Source organism: Cebus imitator, unplaced genomic scaffold (genome assembly GCF_001604975.1).
Source record: "Cebus imitator isolate Cc_AM_T3 unplaced genomic scaffold, Cebus_imitator-1.0 Scaffold180, whole genome shotgun sequence".
In the NCBI taxonomy this organism is placed as follows: Eukaryota; Metazoa; Chordata; class Mammalia; order Primates; family Cebidae; genus Cebus; species Cebus imitator.
In genome coordinates, this window is record NW_016107495.1 from 1,013,357 (window position 1) to 1,023,594 (window position 10,238).

At 47.0% G+C, this 10,238-nt stretch overlaps 1 protein-coding gene across 2 annotated transcripts in view; it reads left to right on the top strand.

Annotated features, from left to right (window-relative positions):
• TRIM54 (tripartite motif containing 54) overlaps positions 1-10,238 on the top strand; it is a 38,566-nt gene that overhangs the window by 7,396 nt on the left and 20,932 nt on the right. The window contains exon 2 of one of the 2 annotated variants that reach the window (XM_037744631.1): positions 7,281-7,283. In XM_037744631.1, the coding sequence (XP_037600559.1) occupies positions 7,281-7,283 (3 nt within the window). Of the gene's footprint in view, positions 1-3,643; positions 4,126-7,280; positions 7,284-10,238 lie in introns of those variants that run through there. The other variant, XM_017545612.2, reaches the window with a different exon arrangement.

The following is a 10,238-nucleotide window of genomic DNA, read 5'->3' on the forward strand; positions in this document are numbered from 1 at the left end:
TCTCTACTAAAAATACAAAAATTAGCCAGGTGTGGTGGCTTACACCTGTAGTCCCAGTTACTTGGGAGGCTGAGGCAGGAGAATCGCCTGAACTCAGAAGACAGAGATTGCAGTGAGCCAAGATCGTGCCATTGCATCCCAGCCTGGGAAACAGAGTGAGACTCTGTCTCAAAAGAAAAAAAAAAAAAGAAAGAAATGGTTGGGAGTAAGAAAGACCTACGAAAATGGCAGGTTAACCCCTAAATATGACAATTTCAAGTCTGGCACTGGGACAAAGTGGAAAAAAAAGATCAATATGTGTTTGTGCACCTTACACAACAAACTGACAGTATGAATGTAGTGTTATCATCTCCTGTTAAGCTAAGGAATGGGGTGGGAGAATATGTCTAGAAAGTACAGCAGGTGAAACATATTTCAGCATGCAATTTGTTGCTGTTGAGACGGAATCTCAGTCTGTTGTCCAGGCTGGAGTGCAGAGGTGTGACCTCAGCTCATTGCAACCTCCACCTCCCAGGTTCAAGCAGTCTACTCAGATGATCCACCTACTTTGGCCTCCCAAAGTGCTGGGATTACAGGTGTGAGCCACTGTGCCCAGCAGGATGCAATTTTTTCCATCTACTCAAAGGAAAGGGCAAGTTGCGGTGGCTTGTGACTGTAATCCCAGTACTTTGGGAAGCCAAGGTGGGCGGATCACTTGAGCTCAGGAGTTTGAGACCAGCCTCGGTAACATGGTGAAACCCAGTCTCTACAAAAAACATACAGAAGTTAGCCAGGCATGGTGGTGTGCACCTGTAGTCTCAGTTACTGGGGAGGCTAAGGTGGGGGGATCACTTGAGTCTGGGAGGTGGAGGTTACAGTGAGCTGCGATCATGCCACTGTACTCCAGCCTGGGTGACAGAGCAAGACCCTATATCAAAAAAAAAAAAGAAAACAGAAAGGAGCATTCCCACCCCAAATAAACTGTTATAAGCTGATTGAACTTCACACTAGTGCCATCTGGTGATGCTAATGAGTAACTGCAAGGTAATGGTTTTCTCATCAGTAGACTACAAAAAGTTACTAAATGTTTATGTATGTAAATATATGTATAATTCCATCATAGGAGCCAAACCTGATTTTAAAAGAGAGGAAAATAGCGAAGATGATTTTTAAGAGATGAAAAAGGATGAGGTACGTAAACTGAAAAGCAGCAATAGTTACCAGATAAGAAAAGCATATAGGCTGGGTGCAGTGGCTCACGCCTATAATCCCAGCACTTTGGGAGGCCAAGGCGGTCAGATCACAAGGTCAGGAAATCGAGACCATCCTGGCCAACATGGTGAAACCCGTCTCTACTGAAAATACAAAAATTATCTGGGCGTGGTAGTGTGTGCCTGTAATCCCAGCTACTCGGGAGGCTGAGGCAGGATTGCTTGAACAAGGGAGTTGGAAGTTGCAGTGAGTGGAGATCATGCCACTGCATTCCAGTCTGATAACAGAGCAAGACTCTGTCTCAAAAAAAAAAAAAAGAAAAAGAAAAGCTTGTAAGCTAACTTCAGGTGAGTCATTAGTAGAAAGTTTACATCCTTATAGTTTGGACTATGAGTGTTTATATCCTTACACGTGGGGATTTGCCTTAAATTCTAGGTAATTATTTCTCCTGATTAATAAAGCACCACCTTCTTCCACCACTAGGTGCTGATCCAGTGAGAGTGCCTTCTGCTGCGCAGTCCCCTAGACACATTGAAGAGAGGAGCAAGTTGCCTTGCCCTGACATTGACCCTGATTTGACCCCTCTTCTTTTAAGAATCTCAACTTCGAAGTATTGATGACGTTGGTCCCAGTAAGGACATCACCTCTGCCCTTGGCACCACAACTCTGTATGGAGTTACCCAACTTCTTCTTTTTAGTTGCAGTCCCAATTTTATTCATCAGAAAGCAGCCCTCCCCTCCCTTCCCTTATGAGGTCCCAGGCGGTGGTGGCAGATTTTTCCTGAAGAGTCTTTTTCCTGTGCCTGTCTTGTTGTTGGAGCCACTGCCAGCTGGTAGGGTCCCCAAGCCTCTTGGGATAGCTCCACTAAGAGCCTGGTAACTGAGCAGGGTGGATCCTGTTCCGGGAGCTGCTGCACCAGTTAACTCTCCCTTGTTGCAACTCAGTGCACCAAGAACCCCTAGCATCATCCTCATTCCTGAGCCAATATGCCTTTATGGAGCTGGTCTCACCTTCTGGTGCCCACGGCCATTGGCATCGCCAGCCTCATTCCATGCCACTGTGAGTCAACTCAGGAAAACAGCAAGTGCATTTGAGGCTCAGGGATAGTCATTCCATCTTTAGATTCTCCTTGGACTTCAACTGCCAGCACAGCATGCATTAGCATTGGTCCTGTGGGTTGACTGAAGTTTAAACATCAGTGCCTGCTTGCCTCCATCCGTTTTACATCTTATGCAGGCTGATTGACATATAATTTGTTCTTAAAAATAGGGGCATGGAATCTGTGATCCAGAAAAGTCTGTACTTTATGGACTCTTTTCCCACTCTTGCCTCTTTGTGCTGCTATTTCATGTCCTCTTCACACCATGTATTTCCCACCTACTAACTCCTGAAACTTCTCTCCCTGGACTGGGAGAAGGGCTAAAGAATGTCAGTAAATAAAAGAGCTTTTGTCCAATCCCAAGGCATATGTTGGGCCCAAAAAAGACAAACTGTTTGTGTCTGGGGTGAAGAAAAAGGGCCTAAAGAAATTGCTTCTTGGCCCTTTGGCTAAGATCAAGTGGAGAAAAAGACATGTAGGAGAAAAAGTCAGTGCTCAGAACTGGGGCAAGCCTGGCTTGGAGGGTCGGAGTCCCGAACAACTGTGGGGCTGGGGCAGAGGCTCCCCGAGACTTGTGATTATGACTTTGTCAGTGCTCTAAAATTTCCCTGGAGATTGATTCCCTGGGTGCCCAAAATAGGTCCCTGGCATTCAGGTCCTCTCTGCCCAGCTCACCTTCTCCCAGTTTCCTAACAAATTTGAAGTCCTTGGAGTGGCTCCAGGGATGTGTTCGTGGACCAGAATCCCACATTTCCTCGGGGGCATGCTCATAGGTAGGTCCAGGCTGTGGCACAACAGTCATTTCTAGCCTCTTGAGCTTCTTTTCCTAGGGTGATATAAGAAAAGCCTGGGCAAGAACAAAAATGAGCCCGAGGTGTTGGACAAGAGACTTGATGTCGTCCCTGGAGCTGCTGTTCTGAATCACACAGTCTTGAGGAGGAGGACCTGGGTCACTGGCTGAGCCTGTGGAGGAGGAAACTGTTACTGACTCTAAGTCTGGCAGGATCTTTCCTCCCACCCTGAGCTATGTATGGGTGCCTCTCACACAGGCCGATTTAGATTCTGTGTCCTGGAAGGAAGGCCCAAGCCAGAGCAGGGGTCCCGGGCTCAGAGGAGCCTTCAGAGTGAGAGGGCAACCCCTTTGCCGACCCACCTTTCACCGTAAGCAGTGGTGCTCGCCCCTGCTCTTGCTCAAGGGAGTCACCCATTCCTGAGTGAGTCAGGGTCATTCACTCTGTGACAGCTGTGGCTCGCCTTACAAGAGCTATATTGGGAATTGGAATGTCATGCAGATGCCCCTTGTCTCCCCACCCCCACAGTAAAATTAATCTCCTCTCTGGGGAGTAAGGGACAAACAGTGCTACCCACAGAGTGAACAAGAGAGGGTCATTTAGGAAACAGGAGAATTTTACAGAGAAAGGGATAGATAAAACTACGTGAGCCTGGCGAGGGTGCAGAGCGGAGAGTAGAGAAAGAAAAGTGTCCGAAGACTGCTCTCTGGGACAAGACAAGTTGTTAAAGAAAGGGACAGGAGAGATAGGAGTGCTATTTCAAGAGTGAGCCACAGAAGGGAATCCACAGGCTGTCTAAGCGAGGAAGGGTCTACAGACAGTGAGTGAAGGCCAGGAACAGGGCCCAGGCCGGGGCAGGTGCGACCACCGAGGGGATGAACTTCACAGTGGGTTTCAAGCCGCTGCTAGGGGATGCACACAGCATGGATAACCTGGAGAAGCAGCTCATCTGCCCCATCTGCCTGGAGATGTTCTCCAAACCGGTGGTGATCCTGCCCTGCCAACACAACCTGTGCCGCAAGTGTGCCAACGACGTCTTCCAGGTGGGCATGAGGGATGGGGCAGGGCCAGGTAAAGCAAGGCAGACCTGTGGGGGACTGATCAGGTCAGAGCTGAGACCCCAGGAGGTGATGGATAGAGTGTTCTTTGAGGTGGGTGGTGGCTGTTGTGGCTGGAGAGCAGAAGGGCTGGGGTCCAAGCAAATCCCAGAGCAAGCATGAGTCAGCAGCTGGCCGCTGGTTGGCAGGTATAGCCTGTGCGTGGCCAGCAGCTGGAGTGCTGGGATCTACCGAGGAAAGGAGACCCTGTGGAAACTGGGAGCGAGGGGATCCTACACTGGGCTTTATAAGAGCCTGTGCCAGACTCTGCAGTCCAATTTGGAGTTTCAGACTTTGAGTGCATTGTGGAAAATCTGGAGAAAAGATTAATGAGATAATGAAATGTTAAAAAATAAGTAAAATAAAACACCCTGTGAGAAAGCGCCACAGTGGCAATAGAACTATTTGTATTTAAGGAAAGTTCAGTGCATCTGTTGTGGGGACAGAGTTAGATATGGTAGGCAGGAGGCTGGGACTTCTCCCCAACTTGAGTTCATATGTGTCACCCTCTAGATCATTCAGTAAAGAGGCCTTCTGGTTACAAGCTATTGAGATCACTTAACAAGCAGAGAGAAGGCAGAGAAGAAATTTACTTCTTAGAAGTCTAGCCAGTTTGGGTTTATTTGTGGTCATGGGGCTAAGCATAGCTAATCAAATTGACAGATACCATTTTAGCCACTGGTTTAGAAGTAAAAGCAGCATGTACCAGAATGGATTATAAGTGGACTTTTTTTTCTTGTCCTGTGCCACTGGGGAGGTTCTAGTAGGCTATGAAATGGAGCAGAAATCAGGGAGAGTAAGGGGCAAAGGCATGCACACACACGCACACATAGCCTAGCTGATGAGTAAAAACCCTAAATAGACCAGAGCTGGCTGGCTTAGTATGTGTGTCAGTGACACGGAACATCCCAAACAGGTATTCTTCATCTGTGTCAGAAATGATGAGGAAATGTGTTAAACACAAGTGATTTTTAACCTAATCAAGGAATACTTCCCTTTTAAGTTCCTTGGGGCAGGTTGTTTGGGGAAGGAATGGGCTGGCTATGTCAGGCCATCCCACACTGTGCCCTGTGACCCGACCCTTGTGTGTCTGCTGTGTGGCATCTTCACTGAAGACCAGCACTCTGTGGTCCCTCCTGCCATCTTCCCATTGAGGCCCATTCCCTCTTCTATTCTTTTATTTTATTTTATTTTTTAATTGTGTTTTTGAGATGGAGTCCCTGTTGCCAGCCTGGAGTGCAGTGGCACAGTCCTGGCTCACTGCATCCTCAAACAGTTCCCCTGCCTCAGCTTCCCGAGCAGCTTGGACTACAGGCACGTGCCCCTATGCCCAGCTAATTTTTTGTGTTTTTTAAAGTAGAGACGGGGTTTCACCATGTTGGCCGGGATGGTCGTGATCTCTTGTCCTTGTGATCCAACCACCTCAGCCTCCCAAAGTGCTGGGATTACAGATGTGAGCCATCGTGCCCAGCATATTTTTTTTTTTTTTTTTAGACGGAGTCTCACTCTGTCGTCCAGGCTGGAGTGCAGTGGTGTGATCTCGGCTCACTGCAACCTCTGCCTCCTGGGTTCTGGAGATTCTTCTGCCTCAGCCTCCTGAGCAGCTGGGACTACAGGCACCTGCTACCACACCCGGCTAATTTTTTGCTGTATTTTTAGTAGAGACGGGGTTTCACCATCTTGGCCAGGCTGGTCTCGAACTCCTGACCTCATGATCTGCCCACCTCTGCCTCCCAAAGTGCTGGGATTACAGGCGTGAGGCACCGTGCTCGGCCTCCCTCTCCTATTCTTTATTGTCTAAATCTGCCATTATTCAGCTCCAGAGTATCTCAGAGCCAGTATTTTTCCCCTTCGGGGGGCCTAGACTAAATGCTATGCCTCCTCATCCTGGGCGTGAAGTCTTCCATGAGAGGCAATGCCTTGCCCACCGTCTTGGACTCCTTGGTCTAAGTAACTCTGAACATCCTTCAGGCTGAGATGCCTAGGAGGGAATGGCGGAAAGATTTTGCCATCCTTTCTCATGAACTTAGAGTGAAACATCCTGTCACTGGAACTTGAAATGTGTGAAAGCAAAGAGAAGTTTTGAAAGCAAAGGTGACGTGTCCTGTGAAAAAGTGGTCAGAACGTCCAAGTGCATTCCTGGGTTCCTCTGTCATCTGGCAGAGGGCCCCATACATTGAGGCTAGAATGTGTTTAAGTGACCTGCTTGTTCAAGTCAACCCTCTCTAGCCAAGCACACTGTTTTGGTTCCAGAAAGCTCTAGAATACTCAACTGGGCTCAGAGAGACCTGGGAATGGCTTGGGGCAAACCCTGTACAGAATCTTTGGAGATAACATGATACCCAGGCTTTGGGGTGGCTCTGTGGATCTGGAGTGATGTGTATCTTTTGAGGTGCAAAGCACCCCTGGGCCCTCCAAGGAGGAAGAGTGAACAGCTCATCCCTTGCTGCTTATTTGGGAGGGCCTGTGGGAGGCTGACCCAGTTCTTCAGCTGCACTTAGTCTGTGTATCTCAATATATCTCGGTAGATCTCCCTCTGAAACATGAGCATATTTAGTTTTTTCGCACATTGCCTCCACATTTTGACAACTGTAGGCATAATCAGATTGTCTGTTTTCTAAGTATGGGGCAAGAATAGGACTTTTGGAAAGAATAGGACTTTCCCTTTACCTTCAAACCACTTAGGAAGAAAACCCTTAGAGCATTGCCTAGAAAGTTAACAGTTATCAAAGTGATACCAATATATCATTTAGAATTTGTAATATGTAAACATACTGTTTTCAAAGCAGTATAGGAGTTCATATCGTGAAAAGCAAATCTGCCATTCACCTCAGACCCTCACTTGCCTTCACCAGATTGAAGTAACTATTACTAACGTTCTTGGGAATACCAGAAAATGTCACAAATCGGCGCATGTTTGCATGTTTGTATGGTCTCAAACTAGACCCATCGGCCCCCACATGCCTTTCTTCACTTTCTCTGGGTGATTATTTCGTATCCACCATTCAGATCTGTGTCTTCTTTTTTAAATAGCTGTGTAGTTTTCATTGCTATGACTGGACCACAGTCCATTTAAATAATCTGTCCTCTAAAACGTTTAGATGGTTTCATGTGTTTTGCTGTCCTAAAAACTGCTGTGATGGACAACAAACAAGAGTTTTGGGGAATTGCAATAAAATGGTGATTTTATAAGACCAAGTTTAACTACACAGCCAGGAAGCAAAATTCGAAAACATTTATATAAAAATACTGGCTACGTGAGGTGGCTCACACCTGTAATCCCAGCACTTTGGGAGGCTGAGACAGGAGTAGCACATGAGCCCAAGAGTTTGAGACCAGCCTGGGCAACATAGTGAGAACTCAGCTCTACAAAAAAAGAAAATACTGTTAGTTGAACAGTATTAAGGGATTGGGAGGAATTCATCCATAATCTTACCTCCCCAACACAGTTATTTTTATTTTTGCATATTACTTTGTTTTTTGTTTTTGGGGTGGTGTCACACTATGTTACCCAGGCTGCTCTTGAACTCCTGGGCTCAAGTTATCTTCCTGCCTCAGCCTCTGGAGTGCACCCCACCAAGCCCAGCAATTTTTTCATATTACATTCAAGCCCATGTCTGCAAACACTTTTACATAGTGGCCATCTTAATTTAATTCTTTTTAGAGATGTAACAACTCTTTCTCTCTGAATTGAAACAGAATGAAACAACACCAAGACACCACATTAACCCCCTCTAATTTCTTCCTCCTTCTTTCTCCACACTTGCACCCACTCAGCTACCAAGAACTTCCACTAAAGGAAAGCTGTTGGTGTGGGAATTTGACACAAACATCTTCCCATGTGTTTCTGTATTTGTAAATTCTGTTCATTCCTAAATGGCTTTAAAGCAAGCCTTCAGTTTATTTTTATACCTGCCTCCACTTCACTGTGGGCACTGGTTTTTGAGCCTGCAACCTGTTGTAATTTAACAGACAACCAAAGGGCCTTGTAAGAAGGTTGTTCTGAAACAGCTCTCCCGGAGGATGTCTGACTACGGAGGGACTTGCAGAGGGGGAATTGTCAGGGAAGGAGCTTCCTTCTCCAGCAAGGGGCAGTCTGAGAGCGATGACTTTTGTTTCACGCCACCCAAATTCCATTTCTTTATCCTTTATCCTAGTTGCTAGGACCAGGTGTCATCAGGTACAGGCTTGTCAGAGAAGATCCTGCCCAGCCTGCCTCCTCGACCACTTCCGCCCACTCTGAAGCCACCAGCCACCATTCTTCAGTACAACTTTAGGCAGGTCTCCCTGATGAGAAATTGGTTCACTAAAATTCTGTGAATTGCATTAAATTTGTAGTAGGGTTAGGGCCCTTACTGGTGTAGGGAAGAATCTTGATTTAGTGAGAACCAAAACCTAGACTGAGACTTAGCACTCCTGGATTCTCCTCTCACGGGTTTCTTTGTGAATTTGCCACACAATGTAAATCAGGCTATTTCACCACTTCAAGCCTGTTTACATAACTGTGAATGAAAAGGGTGTTTTATTTATTCATTTATTTTTGAGACAGGGTCTCATTCTGTTGCCCAGGCTAAGTTCAGTGACTAGAACATGGCTCACTGCAGCCTCAACTTCCCAGGCTCTAGCAATCCTTCCCACCTCAGCCTCCTGAGTAGCTGGGACCACAGGCGTGCATCACTACCCCTGGCTAATTTTTTGTAGAGACAGGGGTCTCTCTATGTTTCCCAGGTTGTTCTCTTTTCTTTTTTTCTTTTTTTTGTTATTTTTGTGCCCAGGTTGTTCTCCAACTCCTGGACTCAAGGGATCCTCCCACCTCAGCCTCCCAAAGTGCTGGGATTACAGGCATGAGGCACTGTGCCTGGTGGAAAAGGGTGTTTTAAACTGAAAAAAACTCTGTTTTTTTTTGACAGAGTCTCACTCTGTCAGCCAGGCTGAAGTGCAGTGATGCAATCTTGGCTCACTGCAACCTCCACCTCCCAAGTTTGGGCAATTCTTCTGCCTCAGACTTCCAAGTAGCTGGGACTTACAGGCACACGCCACCACGCCCGGCTAATTTTTGTATTTTTAGTGGAGACGGGGCTTCACCATACTGGCCAGGCTGGTCTCAAACTCCTGACCTTGTGATCTGCCCACCTTGGCCTCCCAAAGTGCTGGGATTACAAGCGTGAGCCACTGCGCCCGGCCGATTTTTTTTTCCAGAGACAGGGTCTCACTCTGCCACCCAGGCTGGAGTGCAGTGGCACAATCTTAACCCACTGTAACCTTGAACTCCTGGGCTCAAACAGCCCTCCTGCCTCAGCCTCCCGAGCAGCTAGGACTACAGGCATGCACCACCACACCTAGCTAATTAAAAACATTTTTTTTGTAGAGACAAAGTCTTACTATGTTGCTCAGGCTAGTGTCAAACTCCTGGCCTCAAGTGATTCTCTCACTTCAGCCTCAGAAAGCTCTGGGGTTATGGGTGTGAGCCACTGCACCTGGCCTTGAACTGACCTTTAACATCTCTTGTAATGTTAATGATTTGGTTTCACAAAGTCAAAAAATATTTGTATGGATTTCCATTTTTTAAGGTCTTTCCATTCTGTGACCCGTGTCCTAGTTTGGCCCACTCTTCCGCTTATCACTCCTCCTTTCAAGCAATAGGGCTCCGTTAACCAGCGCCTTGGGCCAGGCTCTTTCCTAGGTTCTGCCTCCCATAGCTAGCCCTCCACTTACAGTCCCTCTTATACCTGCAGCTGCAGCTCAGCTTTTACCAAAACCTGGATTCTTCTCAGACTCTTTAGCTTTTCTCCTAATGCCTGGCCTTCTGCCCACCATTTCCCAAGGTTTTTCCAGTATTCTGAGTGTCTGGCTTCTAGAACTGGTATGCTCCATCATTCATCATTGACCAGGGCTTCAGGTTGGGGGAAATAGCCTCTGACAAGCCTCGTTGCATCCGGGGCCTGTGTCCCAAGTTAGCACCTCTCTGGATAGCCAGGGAATAGGGAAAACATTCTTGAGATAAGTACGGATTTGCTAGAGTAGCTGCATTTGCAGAGCCTCTTTTTTTCTTTCTTTTT